This window comes from Corylus avellana, chromosome 4 (genome assembly GCF_965113065.1).
Source record: "Corylus avellana chromosome 4, dhCorAvel1.hap1.2, whole genome shotgun sequence".
NCBI classification, from domain to species: domain Eukaryota; kingdom Viridiplantae; phylum Streptophyta; class Magnoliopsida; order Fagales; family Betulaceae; genus Corylus; species Corylus avellana.
The window spans coordinates 23,606,796-23,629,734 of record NC_142493.1 but is presented as its reverse complement, the minus strand read 5'-3'; the positions used below and the strand labels follow the sequence as shown (position 1 = coordinate 23,629,734).

At 36.4% G+C, this 22,939-nt stretch overlaps 2 protein-coding genes across 5 annotated transcripts; one reads left to right on the top strand and one right to left on the bottom strand.

Moving 5' to 3' along the window:
• Positions 1 to 308: 308 nt before the first annotated feature.
• LOC132178665 (early light-induced protein, chloroplastic-like) lies at positions 309 to 1,222 on the top strand. 2 transcript variants are annotated; one of them, XM_059591153.2, is made up of 3 exons: positions 309 to 550; positions 656 to 730; positions 821 to 1,222. In XM_059591153.2, the coding sequence occupies exons 1-3, from the start codon at positions 401 to 403 to the stop codon at positions 1,166 to 1,168; spliced, it is 573 nt and encodes a 190-aa protein (XP_059447136.2). In that variant the 5' UTR covers positions 309 to 400; the 3' UTR covers positions 1,169 to 1,222. The 2 variants fall into 2 exon arrangements, with proteins under 2 accessions (XP_059447136.2, XP_059447137.2); XM_059591154.2 differs by having other exon boundaries at positions 311 to 550; positions 824 to 1,222.
• A 402-nt stretch (positions 1,223 to 1,624) lies between these two features.
• On the bottom strand, positions 1,625 to 9,495 carry LOC132178663 (dyggve-melchior-clausen syndrome protein). Of its 3 annotated transcripts, none has more exons than XM_088515829.1 (18): positions 8,990 to 9,495; positions 8,396 to 8,635; positions 8,061 to 8,124; positions 7,846 to 7,975; positions 7,615 to 7,753; positions 7,107 to 7,355; positions 6,938 to 7,022; positions 5,572 to 5,674; positions 5,128 to 5,253; positions 4,944 to 5,057; positions 3,780 to 3,898; positions 3,646 to 3,679; positions 3,408 to 3,500; positions 3,216 to 3,305; positions 2,925 to 3,044; positions 2,742 to 2,833; positions 2,409 to 2,466; positions 1,625 to 1,948 (listed from the first exon to the last, which is right to left on the bottom strand). In XM_088515829.1, the coding sequence occupies exons 1-18, from the start codon at positions 9,180 to 9,182 to the stop codon at positions 1,868 to 1,870; spliced, it is 2,130 nt and encodes a 709-aa protein (XP_088371955.1). In that variant the 5' UTR covers positions 9,183 to 9,495; the 3' UTR covers positions 1,625 to 1,867. The 3 variants fall into 3 exon arrangements, with proteins under 3 accessions (XP_088371955.1, XP_059447133.1, XP_088371956.1); XM_059591150.2 differs by having other exon boundaries at positions 3,598 to 3,679; positions 8,990 to 9,494; XM_088515830.1 differs by lacking the exon at positions 2,409 to 2,466 and having other exon boundaries at positions 1,861 to 1,948; positions 3,598 to 3,679.
• Between the last annotated feature and the right edge of the window lie 13,444 nt (positions 9,496 to 22,939).

Sequence of the window (22,939 nt, the reverse complement as noted above, 5' to 3'; positions counted from 1 at the left end):
ATTCTATTCTAGATAAAATTAGCCCCATTGGCCAACAACAGAAAACTGAGCCACATAATCTGTGAGGGGTAAAATCTGGAATGTACTAGTCCGTTGAAAAGAGAAAGCTTGGAACCATTTTGGCCACAAACTCACAAAGTGGAATGCAGCGGTGCTTTTGAGGGCCACGCCGCTTACAGCATCATGTGTGGACAAACGAACCCACGTGAACCAATGAGCTTTTCAAAATGTATATAGGAGGACGTGGATCCTAAATATCCACCCCTCTGCCTGCCCTGGCACACTATATATACGCACTCGTACTCTCGTGGAAGTGCGATATCCACACTCACAAATAGGCATTAGTTCTAAGTTCACATTTCTCCACTACATAATTTAGCATTTGTTCCAGTAAGCATTCATGATGATTACTTCGGCTGCAATGCAATCCTACTTGGCCACCCCTGTGACCCGTTTGGCCACTGGGTCTAGGGTGAACCAGTTTCTTCCCAGTACTTATGTGCGACGTTTGCCTAGGAATGCTACCGTGCGTGTGCGGTCCATGGCAGAGGTACGTAGAGTCTCAAGCTTCTCTTATTATTATTATTATTTTCTCAGGTTATAGCTTAACCAAGTGCAAGAAATGATCCTAACCGTCCATTTCCTTGGCTTACAGGAAGACAAGCAAGAGCAGCCAACACCTGTTGCGGCTACTCCACCACCGATACCACAGGCGCCACTTAAACCTAAGGTAGAAATAACTCTAGTGCTGTAGGATATAACCATTTGTACACCGTCGTTGTACCATGCATTTTGATTTGACAACGTGTTTTGGTATGAGCAGGTGAGCACGAAGTTCTCTGACGTGTTGGCATTCAGTGGGCCCGCACCGGAGAGGATCAATGGCAGGCTAGCCATGGTTGGCTTCGTTGCTGCAATGGCGGTAGAGCTATCCAGGGGCCAGGACGTGTTTGCTCAGATATCCAACGGCGGGATCCCATGGTTCGTAGGAACCACCATTGTGCTATCATTTGCATCTCTGATTCCTTTGTTCAAAGGGGTGAGCGTGGAGTCCAAGTCAAAAGGGTTTATGACTTCAGATGCTGAGATGTGGAATGGGAGGTTTGCCATGTTGGGTTTGGTTGCACTCGCTTTCACCGAGTATGTGAAGGGTGGAACCCTTGTGTAGACTCAGATTTTGCTACTTCAGAACCGATGAATAAAACAATATAGTTCCATGTAATTCGAAAGTAAATAGTGTAAACCAATTTCAGTGAATCAAAGCATAGGAATTTATCAATTCAAATGGGAAATCTCAACGTACACCTTTACATCTATAACGAATGAAGAAATTTTAATAGCCTTTGAAGGTGCTCTTCATTTATCCATCTAAAATCGTCGTGGATTGTCGCACGACAGTAAAACAAGCTCAATTGATACTATTCTATCTAATTTAATGCTTAATGTTGCAATATAGCAAAGCGTCTAATGTTGACTATAAAATGCACAAATGGATTGCAATAGTACGTTATATCGCAATTCAATTTGAATTAATACATCCATATCCAACTTTGCTACTACTCCAAGACTTCATACACTCAAACCAATGGAATGAAGTTGAGTAAATTGAGCTCCAACAACCGTATTGAAGTAGAATTGAGCATCGGCTCTAATTCTCTTATTATTATTTTCTTTTCTCGGTTAATAAGCGTCATCTCTTATTCATTACATAGATTATCTCAAATTTCCGTGTGGAAAAGGGCCTCTACAGTGTAGCAAACATATGAACAGAAAGAATGAGAAGAATACATATTCTACTATTTCATATATTTACATATGCACCAATTAACATGAATCTTTCTGGTGGTGATATTATATATTGCACCACCTACGGATCAAGGAGAAGTCCGTGCATGCTCAACTCTCCATTTTGGTACTTACTACTTACCACTTCTTCATTTTCTTGCTTCTGCATCCAAGAATTAGTGTGTCATGCAAAATAACAATCAAACGAAATGTGAAGGAAACCGGTAGCATACATTAAAGAGAAAGAAGATTTCTTTTCTTTTTCTTTTTTGATAAGTACAGAGAAAGAAAATTATAATATTACTAGACTAAATTTCCTTGCACCTAGCCATCTGCTTCAATATTGTTAAGAGATATTTCATACTAGGAAAAAGCTAGAGTCAAAGTTCTATTTCTGAAAAAAAAAAAAAAAAATCATATATTATATATCAAAAGCTCCTTACTATTTCCTAAGGCTATCTCTCACTCTTATTTATATTTTGATATATATGTGCATATGTATATATTCAACCCACATGTTTAAAAGTAAAAGGAACATAATTATTAAACTTCTATTAGAAAAGATATCTAACTACACTATTAGATTATAAGTTAACTTCATAAAAATGTATCCAGAAACTTACTTCTACAGGTGGATCAACTGGAAACAAATTTATGACTTCCGAATTGAAGCCGAATCCACTGAAGAAAGGGAGTAGGAAAGAACAAAGGAATCAGTGATACATATAAGAACCGCATATAGCAGACAAATGAAAAAACTAAAAATCAAAACAAGATTCATTAAAACGGACATGTGACCTCCAGTTTATTAGAAATGAGGAATGAACCTCCGTGATAATTATTCAAATGAGGTTACGAAATTCAAAAACCAACATGATCATGCAGCGCAGTTGGATCATGGCTTAGTTGAGTAGAATTTTATAAAATAGTACTTGGAGAGGATGCAGGAACAATACCAATGGGATAAAACTAGCTGCCACACGTAAGGAATAAAGAACTCTTCCGGATGACTCTCTTGTTCATAAGTGAAGCGTAATTGCGTGAACATCTGTGAGAACAACGGCATGTTAATCCTTTGGATAACATTCCCAGTTTAGACTGGACCACTAATTCTACCATCCTTTTTCCATTTCCATTACCTTCATTCCCTCACCCCGCCAAGATCGGCAGTTAATAATTATAAGTTGTAGTACTTTCTCTACTGACCATTCACCATCTGTACTTTGGGCATCCATGCGACTATTAAAAAAATCTAATACCTAAAGAGCCAAAAGAGAAAATGAATTTCAAATGCACTCAGGAAAGCATAGCATAAAATCAAACAATGTTGGGTAAGTAACCTACAACCTAAGCTTGCCATGTAACAAAATGCAAGATTGCCAAGACAAAGAATAAACAAAAATATTTCCAATAAATATGAGGGAGCATACAGTATAAATGTTTTCAAGCAGCTCGTTGAAGCGTGGATGATTCTTGAATGGCTGAAAGACCTCCTGCCTGTGCATTATAGCATATACGACCTGCCTCATTTCATACAGTGAGGAATTCAGAAAATATGAAAGGTGTAAATGTGAAATTAAAGAAGATTTATCTCACTTCAATCCTCAACCAAAAGATGATACCTCAGGATTCCTTGGCAAGGCATAAGTCAAAATTGCATTTAAAATTTCAAGAACAAGTCTCAGGAAATCCGTATATATATGTAACTCTGTCGACTGCAACAAAAATCATCTTGCTTAGCCAAACAAAATAAAGTATAAGGAGGGGCAACATCCAAATAGCATAAAATTTGTAATTGTAACTGTTACAGACCATATCATCTGAAAGAGAGTTTATTGAGTCGCCTTTGGCTATATGCACCTTATTATCTCGTAGCTCTGCTAATTTGTTATACCTAAATCCAGGATTACATTAAAGGAAACAATCATAAGATAATGACATATGAACATAAGTATGAAGTTTGGCAAAATTAAAAAGGAACAGAAGTAACCTACTTGCGCGAGAGCATAAAGAAAAGGCTGACCAGCCTCTGTGATGCATATGAACTCAAACGGTGGACATGAGGTGCCAGGTTTGCCAATGTTGCTAGACAAGTTGTATGGAGATAAACATCCTGTACAATAGAACATTTTAAAAATGATAATGGGAAGAATTTTGCTAAAAGTTAGATATCCAGCTACACATCAACAAAATCTTTGATGTGAAATGCTTATAAGAAAACATTAATGGAAACTGTTTTTGAAATGTTGTTGTGAAACGTCAAATTTTTAAATAACTATTCAATCTATCAGAGGGCTTTTTTTTCTTTTCGGAATAGGTAAATACAACCATACACACTTGTACGGGCTCTGAACCCCTGAACTCACCCTCCATACACACCTGTGGAAGGGTATGCTATTTTGTCCAAAGAACAGTAGCCAATAAGGGTCGAAGGTGGGATGGACAGGATTCGCTTATAAGAAAAAATAACTGACTGAATTTTATGGCTAGGATTGGTTTCAGAATTAAGATTACAAACCTATTTCAGGTTGGGATGGCAGTTGATATATTGCCTGGTATCTTCTATATAGAATTAGTATGCATTGGTGCATATATGCATTAATTCTTTAGTGAACCCAAAGAAAGCAATTAATTGCATAACTCATCTAGTCTCAGCCCTCTAGGACGGGTTCTGGATAGACCTAACCTGGTTAGGGGCAGGTATGGGTGAAGTACAAATATCCAGCCAAGGTTTGGGGCTATTTGGTAGAGGATTTTCTAGGGGATTAGATTAAGGAAGACACCACATTGTCATCCCTTAGCAACAAGGTCTGAATTGATATATCCATCAATACATTTGTACGTCAACAGCCTTCAAACCAAGCATCTACTCCCACCATAAAAAATGGAAGGAGGGTAAGGTCACAAGTTCAATCTCATATAGGTGCTTGACTCGTACGTAACTATCAAAACGAACACTTGTAATGGACATTGGCAAATTGAATAAATTATATCAAATCTCAGGCCTCAGATGGTGGAATATTTCCAAAAGGATTTTCACATAATTGAATTCAATTCAAGTTAAAGATGCAGCCTGCTACAGCACACACTGTATTCAATAAAGTCACCATAAAAGTAGAACATAAGCAGATCAGCAATATGGATCATTAAAGACTTACCCGCAACTTAGACAGATTATATTGCACAGTCCTTATGAGAATAATGACCATCAGGGAACCAAGAGATGTCTGCTGAAGGAGGCGTTCTTTGTACCATGAGACACCAGGCAGGATCTGTCCACACAATCTAAATTAAATTCAATCCTTATCTAAAAGCCAAATGGCAAATAGATGCAATCCTTACCAACTTATGAATGCTTGCATTAAATGAAGAATCCTGACTTAGTATCAGAAGTATAATCAGCAACATGTAGATTTGATTAGCTGTCCTCCTAGGTGCATCATATAGAGCTTCCAAAATGGGCATCAACTGTTAATTTCATCACAAAAACATAGACCAGAATCAGGCTTTGCCGCACCTATGCCACATCAGTAGTAAACACAATACACCAGATTGCTTGATTAAATATAATCTAAGAACTTAATTGAGCACAAGGGTGAGCAAATTACTTATATCATATTTTTTATTTTTTTTATTTTTGATAAGTACTTGCATGATATATCTAAAAATATAATATTTAAAGAGAGTGACAACAACTGTTTTCATAAGCTCTTTGCACCACTTATATATGATAAATATATAACATTCTTTATATACTTTTGAAAATCTTAAACAGCTTCTCCATACCAATGTATCCAAATCAGTCCGCACCAAGACATACTCCAAAAAGTCTGAGTTCCCCTGCAGTAATGAATAAAGCAAAAGGACAGCAGCCTCATCAGCCAAGCACCTGCAGCATCAAAACCCTAAATTATTACAATCTTATGATCTCTGATTTTTGTACAAGATAGAGAAACTAGAACCATACTTATACTTTCAGTTTCAAATATTATTATAGCTCCAAAGGGAAAAAACTACATAAAAAAAAAATAAAAAAAAAATGCAATGAAATTCAAAACCCTGAGAAAGCACATGATAAAATTCGTATCCTTACAAGTTAGAAACATTTTCCTAACAATAATACAAGAAAAATAACAGCAAGTACCAAATAGCTCCAACCTTCATTGTTATGGCCACAACAATCTAGGTACACCTAGCAATAAAAGCAGCCAAATAATGATACATATTTTACTGTTCTTCCTGTTGAAAATTAAATAAGAGTAATCCTATCTTTATCAGGATAAGGTTCAGCAAAGCTTCTTCAAGTTTCTTTACCACCGGCCAATGAGCTCTAACTCAAATGACACTTCCTTTCCCCATAAGAGATGGGGTGAAAGGTGAAGATGTGAGTTCAAAGCCCACCAGGTGCATATCTGACATACCAATTAAAAAAATATGTTCAACACCTATTCCTCTGTTGTTTGATGTGAGAACTTCTTATATTTCCAGAATATAAAGACTATGGCTGTGACTTGAACCATATCAGGTTCTTACGCACACAAATTTTCGATTGCAAAATATTAATATATTTAAGAATGAAGCTTCCATGTCACTAGTGGCAAAGATAGAATCTGAAAAAGAACCCTGGATTTCAAATGCTAGGGTTTTGACGCTATAAAAATGACTCATAGAACTAGGGTTTCAACCCTCTGAACCCAGGATAAGAAGGAAAGTAGCCTAAACACTATTAAGATATGCATGATAATCTAAAACAAGATTGGTGAACTAAATTGCTGACTACCCAGCATAAAAGACAAATCACGGCAGACATTGCACAAGGTAAAATATAATTAAGATTCATTTGGTAGTAATCAAGAAAGCTAATGAAATTAGTCTATTTTAACCAAATATGGTCAGCTGATGAATGCAAATGGTAGGTGCAACATAGTACACTTCATTCAAATGTCATTGAATTCATTATCATACTGAATGCTGTATCACCTAGATAACATACAGAAAACAAGTGAAATCTATGTACTGAAAAGTGTAAATCCAATTTCAACCCAAAAATAAATTCTAGCACAGATAAAATCAGAGTAATCTCACATGATATAACTCAAGTAGTAAGTCTAAACTTTCAAACACTGATACAGAAGGAAGCATACACACTCACATGCCCAGAGTATCGAACAGAGCAGCAAAAGGTAACCTCACTACAGGACCAATATGTGCATTCCCCTCAACATCTATACGGTCAACTGCAAAGCAGGGCACTGATTTACCAAAGACAGCCTTGGCAATTTAAAAAAAAAAAATTTGAAAAATGAGATTTAGTATCATACATTCAAAATCCGTGGCATTTTCCAAAGCCTTGCAGTAAGGGTTGTCAGAAAAATGTGTATTTTCTTTCAGAAGAGAATCTGAAGTAGCACTATCAACAATTCTCTCTGTCACGGACTCGTTGCTCACAACACATTTATGATAATGAATGAGAACAAGAAGCACAAGGAGACTGCAGTCCGCCAATGGACTTCTTGAACCTTCACCTCTTGAACTGCCCAAATAACTCAATGGCAATAAGACAAAATTGGCTGCAAAGAAAAAGAGTACAATGTCCACAGAAGCTTCTGTCAGTGATGTAAGCCTTGAACATTGCTCAAAAAAATCATCTTGCATTGGTGAAAAGGATGTGAAAGTATTCTAAAGAAACATTAAGGTGCAAAAGATTGGGACAATTGATGGAAGACAAAGCACAAGATAATGCTATTTGATCTGTTATCAGTAGCACTCCCAGTTAAAGCTCGTAGGAGCAAAATAGAAAGAATATGAGAATCAAAGAAACCAGCATACCAGCTGCAGAACCGACTCTTTGAAGAACACTAGGCTGACTTCCTTCATAAAATATGGAATAAGTTGCACTTTTGAAGGGAGGTTGAGAGATGTAATTGAGCAGAAGTTTTCGCACAACCAAACTAACCAAAGAGCCATCCTGAAAATAGCAGTAACAATCTAAGACACCAGCAATATATTGAAAATATCTGGAGATTTGGAGCTAACTAATAAAGCTGAAAATCTTGTAACCTGAACCATTGCTGCATCAATAAATGGGTTCACATCTTTTGGTCCCGGAGATGGCCCACAAAGAAGCTGAGTCGACATTGCAATCAGCATGAAATTAAGCAGCTCCAAGTGTAGGAAATACGTGTTGGGACTTGTGAAGACACAAACAAATAATCAGGGGAACAAAATATATAATTTTCAACCATCAAAAACCAATAGAATAGTCTCACATGTACCTCACATCTACTGAGCTGATAAAGCTAAGCACACTACGCACAACAAGATTCTCGATGTTTTCATCTGCATATAAAACACATTAATTTGAGGCCCACAATGCTTTTTTTTTTTTTTTTTTTCAATAAATAGAAAAGATAGCCATCAAACAAGCAGCTAAAATACACAAGACAAGGCTCAAAACAAAACATTAAAGCTGTGCCGCCTCTAATATATAGTAAATGTCATTACGGGAAGATCACCACATATTTTTATCTTTTCCATTAATAATCGTACCATTTCAAACCAAAGAGAGTAACCAATATATAGAAGTTATGCCCAATTACAAACCAATTACCTTGAATAAAATCCTTTGGAATAGGTTCTTTTTCATCCAGGGACAGATATAACTCCTCAATGTCATCGTTTTTGGCATTTTCGATCAAGTGCTTCAAGAAAACAGATGAGATGTAGACGGCATTAACAGCCTTTTCGTAAACATTGGACGGAGCACCGGAAGCCGAAACACACTCTTGCAAACACCAAGAAAGGTGGATCAAAATCTTTGCAAGATGCTTCGTGTATTGGTTGTTTTGTGCTGCATAGAGGTAGAGAACAAAAAAAAACAACACCCAAAGTCAAAATATGAAAAATTAATAAATTAATAAAGCTAAAGAATAGCACAAAAATCAGTCATCCTATTCTTTATTTCTTTTTCTTTTTTTCTTTTTTTTCCTGAGAAAAAAATCAGTATATGCACTTATAGATTCACAACTCGAATATTTCACTCACATTGACACCTAAAATCCTTTAATCAAGCACAAGAAACTTCGAATTACAAATACAGCTCGGGCGCGTTCGAATTCTAAACAACCGTATTCCTACACTGTCAAACGCTATGAAATGAAAATTAATAATAATTACGAGAAAAACTAATAGGAAATTTGCTTACCGAAGAGCTCGCAGGCCCCCCGAACACGGTGCGAGGGCCAGTTAAGGTTGAGAGGGAGCTCGAGGAGTTTGTGCCAGAAATCGGAGGAGATAGGGAACGATTTCTCGCCGACGAAGGTCCCGATCAGGTACTCCGCCGTGTCCTGCGGCCGCGCGCTGCCGCTCCTTCTAGGCGTTGAAGGCACGGTTCCCATTCGAACTCAAAATGTCGATTGTCACCGAGTCCCCCGATCAGAAGCCGAGCCACGTGATCTCCAACTCGTAATTGATCGGCTTCAATGACATTATACAGAGAGAGAGAGAGAGAGAGAGAGAGAGAGAGAGAGAGATGAGGTTCAGAGGGCTGGATCGGTTGGATTTACGGTGACTGAAAACGAATTGTTTCTGTGCGTACGTGAGAGAGAGAGAGAGAGAGAGAGAGAAAGCTTCGAAACGAAGATTTAGGAGACTGGACTTTGGAGCAATTTTTGGTTCCGGAGTGCTAATTGACGAACTTGCCTTTGGATTTTGCGTAGAAATTCTGGATTATAATATAAAATTGGAAAAGTTATTTTTGCTGCGTTTTAAAAAATATCTATGTTGCCTTCAAGAGATAATTCAATCGATTGGGACTACGCTTAAAAAAATAGAAGTCACTTGTTCGAATTTCTTTTCTCATCTTATACGAACATGTCAATATATATATATATATATATAATTTCATAGTTTTTTTTATGGATTTTTATTTATTTGTAAGTTTTTTTTTTATTTAAAATGTAATATCAAAACATATAAAATTTATAGTTTATCATTTTAATTTCCTTGGGAGAAACGAAAAATATGAAAAAAATTTATCTGAGACTGAGAGGCTTCTCTCTACAATATATTTATGTGAAAATTGAAAATAAAGTACAAATTATTAACTTTATATAGTGAAGTAGAATTTAATAAATTAAGGTTCGTCCGTCATTGTTAAGCCCTCACTCACGCATTTCTCTAGGTGCTACCAAATTAACGTGCGCCATGGGTTTAGCCACCATTGACTAGGGAGATTTAAGGGACTATATAAATTCTAAATTATTATTATTATTATTATTATTGCATTGTAGGAACACGAAATGCGATTCTTTTAGGGCTTGGCCCCACTCCCTCCGGCAATAAAGAAGGAATGAGATTAAAAGATGAAGAGGAAAAGTCATCTTTGTACTTTTCCTGGGACTTAATTACGTGTATTGCAGAGTGAGGTGCTTCCAGATGTTTGATCAACGGCAGAGAGAGATGCGAACATTTGGCTTTGGATACCCCACGGGACAGAGTAGTCTTTGTGAGTGGATTGAGACTGTTGGGGGGGGTCCGGGGGGAGTTGGGCTGTCGGTGCCTATAGATAAGGCTTTGAGGCTGAGAATCAGAGGTCCCATTTGGCGCTTTATGGGCTGTTTCATGTTTACTATCAAACCATCCCATTGGTTTTTTCAATTTTAATGCCGACAAATTTTTTTTTATCTAAATTATTTTATTAAAAAATTATGTATTTTTCATATCCTACCTTTTTTTTTTATTTTTTTTTATTAAAAGAACACAAAGAAGATAGCGACCCTTTAATAACCTTATATATAGGACGACGATCACATTCACCTTTTGTACAAGACAATTTTTTTATTTTTTTTATTTTTAGATATTGCTAAATTTACTAATCTTTTTTTGTCAAAATTGGTATTATTAGGATTTTAGTTGGGCAAGACGTGGCTGGGAAGGTAGAGAGAAGGGTTCAAAAGTTGACTTAGCTTACATGACTCAATAATTCTCTCTCTCTCTCTCTTTTTCTATGGAAATACAAGAAATTAAAGGAGTATTGCTCAGGTAAAAAAATAAAATAAAATACAAGAAAATGGGAAAAGGGGGTGTCTTGGGGATTTGACTATTTGAGGCCACTGACTGTGAAGGAAAATCCAAGAAGAGAGACATCGGATGAAAATGATTCAGAACACAATAATTAAGGTCATTGTTATGTGGAGCCTTATTAGGATTAATAGGGTTATTTTATTATTAGGAGTCTTATTGGGACTAGGTTATATATTATTAGAAGTTTTAAGGATGAGCATGTTCTCATTTTTAGAGTTCTCCTATATATATATATATATAAGGCATCCTATGTTCATTAATAAAACAGAGATAGATCAAAAGTATAATTTGCTTTAATGTTTGTCGTTTGATCGGAAGAATTAGGATTTCTCGAATTACCCTACAACCCTAAAAATTTCTTAATTACTTTTATCTCTTTCTTTTCTTACCTAATTTACTTTTTCATTACTCATGTTGTAACACCCTCACATTCTAGTACATAGTAAGAGAATTAGCCTAAAATCTTGGACTTAGGTATGTAAACCATTGATATTGACCTAGTGAGCTTAGTAAGAAATTGGATCAAAGCCCCTTAAAGAAGATCATAATTAAGGGCTAATGAATTTCATAATTTGATGGTTTAATTAATCATGACACATTGCATATAAGATAATAGGGTATAAAATATTTCTTAACCTTAATTTTTTTTTTTGAAAAATTAACCTTAATTAATTAAGTCAACCATTTCAACTTCTTCCAACACTATCACTCGAGAAGCTCAAACCACTTCCTATACTTTACTAACTCATAAGACTCCGCAGTCTTTGGCAAATTGAAGCTTATTAAATTCTCCTAGTGTTTTCAACCACACCATTATAACTTTATAAATAATCCATCCTCCCTCTTTCGAAGTTATTATTTATGTTATATTTGCACTTATATGTGATAGATTCCTTAAATATTGAAAAAACATGTTATGTTATGCTTAAACCTATATGTGGGGGTGAAAATACGGTTACGGTTAACGGTTAGCAGTTATTGACTATAACCGTTAACCGTAACCACCTCCGCTAACCGCCTATGCGTTAACCGGCGGTTAGCGGTTATTAACCTTAATAACTACATGCTAACCATTTTTTAAAGAAAAAATTAAAAGTTAAAAAATAAAAAATAAAACGATATCGTTTTTATGATAATATGATAATACACTACTACATATGACATAATTTCTAGATTTTGATGTATTTTTATATGCATTTAAACACAAAAACGACATCATTTCATGCATTTTTATATATTTGTGTATATATATATATATATATATATATATATATAAAGGCGGTTAGCGGTTTTTTCAAAACCTAAAACCGCTAACCCTAACCGCCTAGGTGGTTAGTGGTTTTTCCTAACTGCCTTCATAAGTGGTTAACGAGAAAAAACGTATAGGTGAAATTTTTGCTTAAGTAATGATATATATATATATATGTGTGTGTGTGTGTGTGTGTGGGGCTATGTTGCTTTACTTGATAACTAAGTCCATATAGTGTTAAATCTTTTTATACCCAAGAGAACACATGCCAAGCAATTTCATAAAAACGTGTAATAGCTAAACCCATGCATGTAAGATATGCATCAGCCTCTTAAACCAATCTCATCTTAGATAACTAGGGGTGCAAAGACGATTACGGTTAACGGTTAGTGGCAATAACCGCTAACCGTAACCGCCTTAGCGGTTAATAGATTTCACTAACCGCAACCGCTAACCGTTAGACGGTTAGCGGTTAGCGAAATAGATAACCGCCCGCTAACCGCTTTTTTAAAATTTTACTTTTTTTTTGGCTTTTTGGGCTTTCTTTAGGGCTTTTTGGGCTTTTTTTTACCCTCATTTTTTTTTCTTGTATTTTTAATATCTTCTAAATCCTAAATTCCTAAAGTATTTAATAATGCTTTAATTAAATTGTAGACTTGTAGTTATAAGTAATATATTGTTTAATTCAATTGAATCAATTGTAATTATCATTGTACATGAATCATATGATTAACTTGTAGACTTATGACTTATGAGTTATGTCATATTATATATGCATTATTTATTATTATATAATCATATGATTTAATGATCAAGTCATCATGTGATATAATCATATCAATTATAGTGATAATATATAAATTATTAAAATTATAATGATAATACATTAATACTTAAATTGTGTTTATAAGTAACACATTGGTCATTGTTTAATCCAATGTCAATTACTTAATTTGATATTATACGAATCATATCATCATTGTACATTAATAATATGATTCACTTGAAGTCTTGAATGAAATATTTGAATTGTCATTGAATCATATGATTAAGTATTGATATTATACGTTTATATTATTCATATACATATGTAGACTTATATAGACTTATAAGTTTATAACATACATTTGAAATAAGTCTCTAGATATTTAATTGTTGTATTAGTATGAATTGATATACTTATGAGTTATGTCATATTATATATGTATAATTTGTTATTATATAATCAAATGATTTAATGATCAATCGCATGTGATATAATCATATAAATTATAGTGATAATATATTAATACTCAAATTGTGATTTAATTATTTTTTAAAAAAAATTGTAATTTAATGATCAAGTGATTATATGATATAATCATATAAATTATAGTGATAATATATTAATACTCAAATTGTGATTTAATTATTTTTAAAAAAAATTGTGAATTAATGATCAAGTGATTATGTTATATGTATAAATATTTTTATAATTATAATTATAAAAATATATTATATAAAAAGGCGGTTAGTGGTTACGGTTAGTAGACCCAATAACTGCTAACCGCTAGGCGGTTATAGCGGTTAGGCGGTTAGCGGTTAATGCGATTAGGCGGTTAAGCAGATGGCGGTTATAGCGGTTAGTGGTTAATGCGGTTAGGCGGTTAAGCGGTTGGCGGTTATAGCGGTTAGCGGGCGGTTTTTAACCGCCCGCCTTTGCACCCCTATAGATAACCATGGGTTTTGTAAATAGCCAAGCTAGTGTATGAACATATGAACATCACTATGCTTTAATGAAAAGTTACAATGTCATTTAGTAACCAAAATTCATGATTTTGTAAGATTGTAGTTTCATAACCTAAAAATCATTCAAGTCTATGTTCACAAGATATTTTTTTTTTTTTTTTTGTAGAAAAATATTTGTCCTTTAAAAATGAGAAGTCTATAATGCCCCTTTAATAATGATCTTTTATGAAAAATGACTTAAGATCTCATACCTAAAGCCCATAGTTATAAAATGATATGAAAAATGATTTTAAAATGAGTCATGAACATGGATTTTGGGCTGTCATAAACTTTTATAGCCAAAAACCTTACAATTTTTTTTTTTTTTTTTTCTTTTGACTGTTAAAGAATTTCTAATCAATAGCCCTTTAGATGGTGTTAAAGCTATTCCAAGGAATTAAATGATATCTCACAAATTGTATCATGAACAAGTTTTCATTAAACTTGAAAGTTTCTGTCCAAATTTTATTAAGTGATAAGTCTAGGCTCCGTTTACTTCGACGTAAAATGATTTCCTTCGTAAAATATTTTCAGGAAATCCATTTTCCCTGAAAATATTTTCCGTCGAAAACATTTTACGGCGTTTACCTTGCACATGGAAAATAATTTTTTTTAATATTTTTTTTATTTATTTTATTTTTTATATATATTTTTTCCAATAAGGTCCACACTAAGACTTGCACGAGACTTGACCGGGACCCGCTCAGGACCTGCCCGAGACTTGACCGGGACACACTCGAGACCCGCCCGGGACCTGACTAGGACCCTTTAGGGACTTGACTGAGACGCGCCCGGGACCTGCCCAGGACCTGACCAGGACCCCAGAGGGACCTGACCGGGACCCTCCCGGGACTTGACCGGGACCTGCTCGAGACTTGACCGGGACCTGCTCGGGACCTGACCGAGACCCGCCCGAGACTTGGCCGGGACCCTGGTTGGACCTGCCCGGGACCTGACTGGGACTTGCCTAGGACCTGACTGAGACTTGACCGGGACCCACCCGGGACTTGACCAGGACTTTCCTGGGACCCGCCCAGGACTTGACCGGTCAGGTCCCGGTTAGGTCCCGAGCAGGTCCCACCAGGGTCCCAGGCAAGTCCCTCCGGGGTCCCGGGCAGGTCCCGGGCGGGTCCCAGTCAAGTCCCAGTCAGGTCCCAGGCGGGTCCCGGTCAAGTCCCGGGAGGGTCCTGGTGAGGTCCCGGGCGTGTCCTGGTTAGGTCCCGGGAGGGTCCTGGGCAAGTCCCGGTCAGGTCTCGGGCAAGTCCCGGGCGGTTTCCGGGCAAGTCCCGGGCGGGTCCCGGTCAAGTCCCGGGCGGGTCCCGAGAAGGTCCCGGTCAAGTCCCGGGCAGGTCCCGGTCATGTCCCGGTCAAGTCCCGAGCGGGTCCCGGTCATGTCCCGGTTAGGTCCCGGGCAGGTCCCTCCGGAGTCCCGGTTAGGTCCCAGGCAGGTCCCTCCGGAGTCTCGGTTAGGTCCCGGGCGGGTCCCGGTCAAGTCCCGAGCAGGTCCCGGGCGGGTCCCGGTCAGGTCTCGGTTACGTCCCGGGCGGTTCCAGGGCAAGTCCTGGCCAGGTCCTGGGCGGGTCCCGGTGAAGTCTCGAGCGGGTCCCGAGAGGGTCCCGGTCAAGTCCCGGGCAGGTCCTAGGCGGGTCCCGGTCATGTCCCGGGCGGGTCCCGGGCAAGTCCCGAGCGGGTCCCGGTCAAGTCCCGGGCTATTCTCGGTCAAGTCCCGCTCAGGTCCCGGGCGGGTCTCGGTCAAGTCCCGGGTGGGACCCGGTCAAGTCCCGACGAGGTTCTAGGCGGGTCTTGGCAAGATCCATCAATTTAAGAATGAGATGCTCATAGTCGGAAAATGGTTTACGGTTTTCAAAACCGTAAACCATTTTCCTAAAATTAAAGAAGAATTTTCGGTCCAAAAGAAAATATTTTCCATTGACTACTATTTTACATCGAAGTAAACACCGTAAAATACGAAAATCATTTTCTGAAAACCATTTTACGTCGAAGTAAACGGAGCCTTAGATGTGTTTTGGGTCAATGGCGGCCAAGTTGGCCAAGTGTGGTGCACCAGTTTAGGGTCATTTAGTGAGTTATGAACCTTAATTGGTTAACTTAGTTAGGAGGAAGTCCAAATGAGCTATTTTTGACATAAGCCCCCATAAACAAATAATGGGAAAACTGCACCTACCCACCATGCGCCCAATATTTAGGCATTTTTGCAATCATACTCCCAAAGTTAAAAAAATTTGCAATATCAAGTTCCCATATTTTAGAATTTTAATTGTAATGTCAACCATCCGTTATGATTTTTTATTAAATTCTAATGGAGGACACCTCACGTGGTCATCGTCATTGTTCTTCCACTCGACCGTTGCTAGCCTCAATGCTTGTTCTTCCTCTCTCCCTGAGTAGTCACTTCCACGTTGGTAATATATGGCTTCCTTCGACAGTTCAAAATATAATAATCCACTGTGCAAATGTGGAATCAAGTTGTGCGTCATAACAACCTTCACCAAATATAATTTTGTATTATTGTGTAAATTATAAGGTAAGAAGTATTTGATACTTTATACATATATATTAGTTTTTTCTCAGGCTGGGTAGTTAAGAAGTGGTTGATTTTATTTGCGATTAAATATGAAACATGATCGATCTTGTGATTTTTTTAAATGGCTTGATCCTGAAATCTACGTGTACCGTGAATGAGTCACTACCAAAAAAAAAAAAAAAAGCGCTTTTAGTGATGTGTCTAGAGTACAGGATTTTTTCACACATCACCATTTGGTGACGTGTCAATTTCTCACACGTTACTAAAGTCTTTGGTAACATGTCAAAGTTGACATGTCATCATTTGGTGATGTGTCAACTTTAACATGTTACTAAAGTTATCAAAGTTTTATTTTTATTTTTATTTTTTTCAGTTTTCGAAATGATGACATGTTAAACTTGACACGTACGTTACTAAAGTTGTCAAAGTTTTATTTAAAAAAATAAAAAATAAAAAATCTGAAAAAATTTAGTAACGTGTGTCAAATTTGGCACGGTACTAAAGTTGTCAATTTTTTTTTTTTAATGTTTTTTAATTTTTTAATTTTTAATTTTTTTTAAAATTTTTTTTTTTAAAATTTTTTTTTTTTTTAAATTTTGGAATTGGTAACGTGTTAAAGTTGACACATCACCAAATAACTTGTCAAATTTTTTTTTTGGGAAATGCTAGGTGTTCTTCTAGTGTTCTCCTGATGTCCTCCCAACTGTGATGTGCCTTTTAAAATTATCGTTGAATTTGAAATTATCATTATTGACTTTTAATCTATTGGTGATTTTAAAAGCCACATTATAGTTAGAAGGACACCAGGAGTACACTAGAAAAACACTTAACATTTTCCTTCTTTTTAAAAAAAAAAATATTTTTTAATATATATATATTTCAGTTTTGGAATTGGTAATGTGTTAAAGTTGACACGGTGACGTGTCAACTTTGACATGTTACTAAAGCTGCCATCTCTTTTTTTTTTGTGAAATTAAGATACTAGTGACGTGACCCATTGGTGACGTGCCAGCTAGACACACGTCACCAATGGGCATTGGACGCACGTCCCTCTTTTTCTCTTTTTCTTTTTTCTTCCTCCCGGGCACGCGCTACCTTCTTCTTTCTTCTTTCTTCTTCTATTTTCATTTCTTTTTCTCTCTGCGCATTCATGCCCAGTATACCCCCATGCCAGCTCCCTCTTCGCTCAGATGGGAAGAAGAAAAAGAAAATGAGAAGAGAAAAAGAAGAGAAGATAAGAAGAAGATGAAAAAGAGAAGAGAAGATCTGATTTTTTTTTTTTTGCTGGGTTTGGGATTTTGAATTTTTTTTTTTTGGCTGGGTTTAGGTGTTTGAAATTTTTCTGGGTCTAATTTTTGTGGTTTGTTTGGTTTGATTTTTCAAGTTAAATTCACTTGGGGAACGGACATCGTATACTCTAATGGGTAATTTTTCTGATATTTCTGGTTGATTTTTTTTGTCATTTGTCTTAGCTTTTAAACGTATTGATTTTTTTGGTTCTTTGGTGTTGTAGGTTTCTGATTTTGGGTACTCTCCAACTCCACACAATGAGTGAAATTTTTGCTTAAATTAATTTTTGCTGCTGGTTTATTTTTTGCTACTAGGTTTGAATCTATTGATCTATTCCAAGTTCAATTAATTTTTTTTTTCAATTAAATTTTGATTTGCTGCTGGGTTTGGATTTTTGAAAATCAGATCCCATGATATTATTTGAAAAAAAAAATCCAGAAAAAAAATTTGAAAAAAAAAAAATTTCTTTATTTTTTAAACTTTAATAACGTATCAAGTTTGACACATTATTAAATTCCCATTAATAACTTCCAATTTGTTAACCTGTCACACACGTTGCTAATGACACATCACTAACTGTTAGTGACATGTCAAGCTTAGCTTGTTGACATGTCACTAATGGGCCGTTACCAAAAAATAAAATTTTTGTAGTGAGTGTTGACAAAGTTGAGGGACTGACATGCAAGTCTATTGAAGCATGTGTTAAACCAACTCCACATTCAAATATTCAAACATCCGCAATTGATAATTGTGAGCCTAATGATAAGATAGATATTCAAAGTGTAGATAAAGGATAAGCTTATCTTATCTCCTTGTAATCTCTTATCTTCTCTTTTGTATTATGTAGTTAACTTAGGATTAGGTTGTTATACTCTGTAAACATTATAAATATCAATACAAGCCATATGAAATGGCAATAGTGAATATCATTATATTCAAAAATATAGTGTCTTAATATGGTATTAGAGCTCATATAGACCAACGTCTTTTTCTTATCAGAAATTAGCTAATTTAATTAGATGGCTCAATCGTCAAATACCACCTACACAACCAACTCCAGCACCACATGCTATTTTCACTGTTCCAAACATGAATCCTTCTCTTTATATCAAATTATCCAAGGATAATTTCAGTTCTTGGAGAACTCATATTTTAGCATATCTTAAAGGCCAAGATGCGTGCTGTTTTGTGGATGGCTCCGCTCTTCCTCCACCTTAGGTTATCACGAATCCAAGCACAGCACCAGATGCTCCTTCTACAATCGTGAATCCAGAATTTCTCGTGTGGACTCAACGTGATCAAATGATCCTCAGTGTCCTCATCTCGACCTTGACAGAACCTTTCGTCATTCATGCAGTTGGATGTCCCATTATGTTTGCTCTCTGGAATACACTCCTCACTATGTTTGCATCCCAATTTCGGGCACGTGTGATGCAAATCCATTATCAGTTGGCCACTACTAAAAAGGGCAACTCTTCCATTACTGAACATTTTCAAAAAATCAAAACCATGAGTGATTCTCTTGCCATTGCCGGACAACCTCTCAACGATTTTGAGACTTTCTTTCCTCTTGGCTAGCCTTGGATCATAATACGATCTGTTTGTTAGATCAGTTACAACCAGAGTGGATCCGTTAACTCTCGATGTGATTTACGGTCATCTTCTTGCCCACGAGATGCGGATTGAGCATAATCTCCCATCTGCAAATTTATCTTCACCCTCTGCACATCTTTCTGCTTGTGCACCTGAGCATTGTGGCAGTGGATCCTCGTTTGGAGGACAAACTAGCTACCGTGGACATAACCCTGGGAACCGTGGTCGTGGCTCCTTCTTTCCATCCAACTCTCCTGCTCGTCAGGCGTTGTATTCCTCTCCAAATCTGACCTCAGATGAAAATTGGTATCCAGATACAGGTGCAACTCATCACCTGACTAATAATATGATGAATCTCAACCTGTCTTCAGAAGAGTATACGGGTACCGATCAAAAACGTGTTGGGAACGGATTAGGTTTGTCTATATCACATATTGGTTCTGCCACACTCTCCACTCCACGTTGTCAATTTTTGTTAAACCAACTCTTATGTGTTCCTCATATTTGCAAAAACTTATTATCTGTTAGTCAGTTTGCACATAGATGAATTACTGGGGCATCTTCGTGTGGACTATGCAGTCAAGGATCTCGGCAAATTGAATTTTTTCTCCTGGAGTCGAAATATTTCATCTCATGTCTGGACTGTCCTTACTCAACATCGGTACATCATGGATCTTCTAAAACGGACAAATATGATTGAGGCAAAACTAATATCGTCTCCTATGTCATCATCGAGCTCTCTGTCTGCTTTCTCTGGTGATAAAATGGATGATCCTTCTCTTTATCGATGCACGATAGGCTCTCTCCAATGCCTTTCTCTCACTCGTCTAGACTTGGCGTTTGCTGTAAATCGAGTGTGTCAATTCATGCATAATCCTACCAAGCTTCACTGGCTAGGCTGTTAAAATAATTCTCAAATATCTTAAAAGAATTCTCAGATATCCTAAACACACTGTCAATCATGGCTTATTATTACAACACATCACATCTACTCAGATTGAGGCATTCTCTGATACGGATTTGGCTGTTTACCCTAATGATCGAAAATTCACTGGTGCCTATTGCGTTTGCTTGGGGTCTAATCTCATTTTAATGGAGCTCAAGGAAACAACCAACGGTCTCCCAATCCAGTACCGAGGCGGAATACAAAGCCGTGGCAAATACCACTGCCGAAATTTTGTGGATTCAAGCCTTGCTCCGTGATCTTAGGATTTCAGTCACATCTACACCGAAATTATGGTGTGATAATATTGGAGCAACCTGCCTCTCTATCAACCCGGTGTTCCATGATCGAACAAAACATGTGGAAATCGATTTCCACTTCGTATATGATCGCGTGGTTGATAAATCTCTCCAAGTTTGGATTGTTCCAAGCAAAGACCAAATTGCTGATGTTCTCACAAAACCAATTGTCTCTACTCGGTTTCAACATTTTTGCACCAAGCTCAACGTTCAATCTACCTCGTTGATCTTGTGGGAGGATATTGAAGCATGTATTAAACCAACTCCACGTTCAAATATTCAAACATCAGCAATTGATAATTGTGATCCTAATGATAAAATAGATATTCAAAGTGTAGATGAAGGATAAGCTTATCTCCTTGTAATCTCTAATCTTCGCTTTTGTATAATGTATTTATCTTAGGAATAGGTTGTTAGGATCGGGTTGTTATACTCTGTAAACATTATAAATATCAATACATGCCATATGAAATGGCAACAATGAATATCATTATATTCAGAAATATAGTTTCTTAATAGTCTTAAGGCTGAAAGGGCACAGTGTGACACAACCATCGAGAATGAAGTTGCATTGACCATGTATTTACAGAGTGTGAGAATGTGAGTACGAGAGTTTGATTTTGTAAAATTTTGTAACATTCTGAGTCTTAGAAGTTTTTCTGATTTTGTAATTAATGTTGTTATTGTCAAAAAAAAAAACAATTGTTGTAATTATGTAATGTTTATGTTATTTTTAGTGTATGTATATAATGATGCATTTTTATTACATTGTAAATTGCAAATAAAATTTAATATTTAGTATGTATAAGACTATCCGTTTTTATTACATGAGTGAGGCCATAAACTGCATATATGTTGTTGTATGTTATATTTTATGTACAAACTTGATAATGTTTTGTAAATTGAAAATGCAAAACATATCAATTTTAATATGAGCCATGAACGTCGCTATCGTGACGCTCACTCCGATCCCGTCTACTTAGCCTTCCACTGATATTAATATGAGTTACCAATTCCAACAGATAGAAATATGGAGGAGACCCATCATCCCAATCTAAATTAGGAATATAAATCAACTATTAGATTTGTGAGATTTATCATTGACTTATGTGAGGTTCATATAAGTTCACAAATTTAATTGTTAATTTGTGAGATGAAATAGGCTAAATTAAAAAATAAAAAATAAAATATTAACCCCTAACATTTCTCATGGTAAAACCCATCATATACATTGTACCTACAGAATGGCAATCGCCAATTTCTGAGGTGGCATGCACATCACGTGAAACCTACACAATGCTCATGCCCAGCATGTGAAACCTTATCGCTTCAGCAGACTGCAACATGCTTTGTTATCCAACTCAATCTCTGAGCTTATGTGACTTAAAAGAGGAAGCTGGTATTCTACCTTTTTCCTTTTTGCCCATAAAAAGATGAAGCAGTTACACATGTACAAAAGTTTCCTACAGATGCTGAGATGCGCAGATATATGGTCCTAATTAATTTTCTTAAAAAACCAAATATGCTTGAAACAGTTTTTTACATGCAGTGGCCAAGCCAGGTTTTGTTAACCCTTCACTGTAGAATGGACGGGTTGAGATCCAATACCCAGCTAGGTATTGCACCAGATACATGCAATACATTATTTATTTATTTATTTATTTTTTCTGAAATAACAACCAACCATCAATGGTGGTGATTTAGTGGCTTTAGGGAAATCCTCAATGTAATTAGACATGTATTATGTGAGAGTTCGGCTCTCGAAATGGAATTCTCAGTATATCTTATTAATTAGTATTGATATTAGTCATTTTGAGTCCAACTGATGCCTTGATAGAATTGAGTTAAGCTATACCTCAGTTAGATTTAAAAGAGCGTTTGCGATTCTTACCGTCTACACTTCTTTTATGCGATTTCCAATAGGCAAGTGTTACTATGGTCATACCAAAATAGAATAGCTACCATTAGTGTATCTCAACTACCTTTTTGTTCGTAAAAATAAATAAATAAACGTCCAAAATTATGACCAAAAAAAAAAAAATTAATAACTGTTAAGCCCTGTTTGGTTGTGGCCATACCACCCTACACTACAGGGATGGTTCAGCCGCCCTTCTTGCCCTTCCTTTTTATATTTTTTCTTTGTTGTAACGGTCTAAAATGAATTTGACCCAAAAATATATATATATATATATATATATATATATATATTGCATCCCGTTCAATAACCCCGGATCTCAATCCAATTTTTAGAGTTTTCCGGCATAATGATCATAGCACTTTTATGTAGAATGATATGTCACTTCGTCATTGGGACTTTTTTTTGGAGGGGGGGCGGTGGACTTATTAAAGTAAATACATTGCCGCAACCCTAGCTAGCCTTTCGA

Coding starts and splice junctions, on each gene's coding strand:
- LOC132178665 (XM_059591153.2), top strand. CDS start 401: ATGATGATTACTTCGGCTGCAATGCAATCCTACTTGGCCACCCCTGTG. Junction 551..655: donor GTGTGCGGTCCATGGCAGAG/GTACGTAGAGTC, acceptor CTTGGCTTACAG/GAAGACAAGCAAGAGCAGCC. Junction 731..820: donor AGGCGCCACTTAAACCTAAG/GTAGAAATAACT, acceptor TTTTGGTATGAG/CAGGTGAGCACGAAGTTCTC.
- LOC132178663 (XM_059591150.2), bottom strand. CDS start 9,182: ATGGGAACCGTGCCTTCAACGCCTAGAAGGAGCGGCAGCGCGCGGCCG. Junction 8,636..8,989: donor GGGGGCCTGCGAGCTCTTCG/GTAAGCAAATTT, acceptor ACCTCTATGCAG/CACAAAACAACCAATACACG. Junction 3,045..3,215: donor TGCTTGAAAACATTTATACT/GTATGCTCCCTC, acceptor TTGGCTCTTTAG/GTATTAGATTTTTTTAATAG.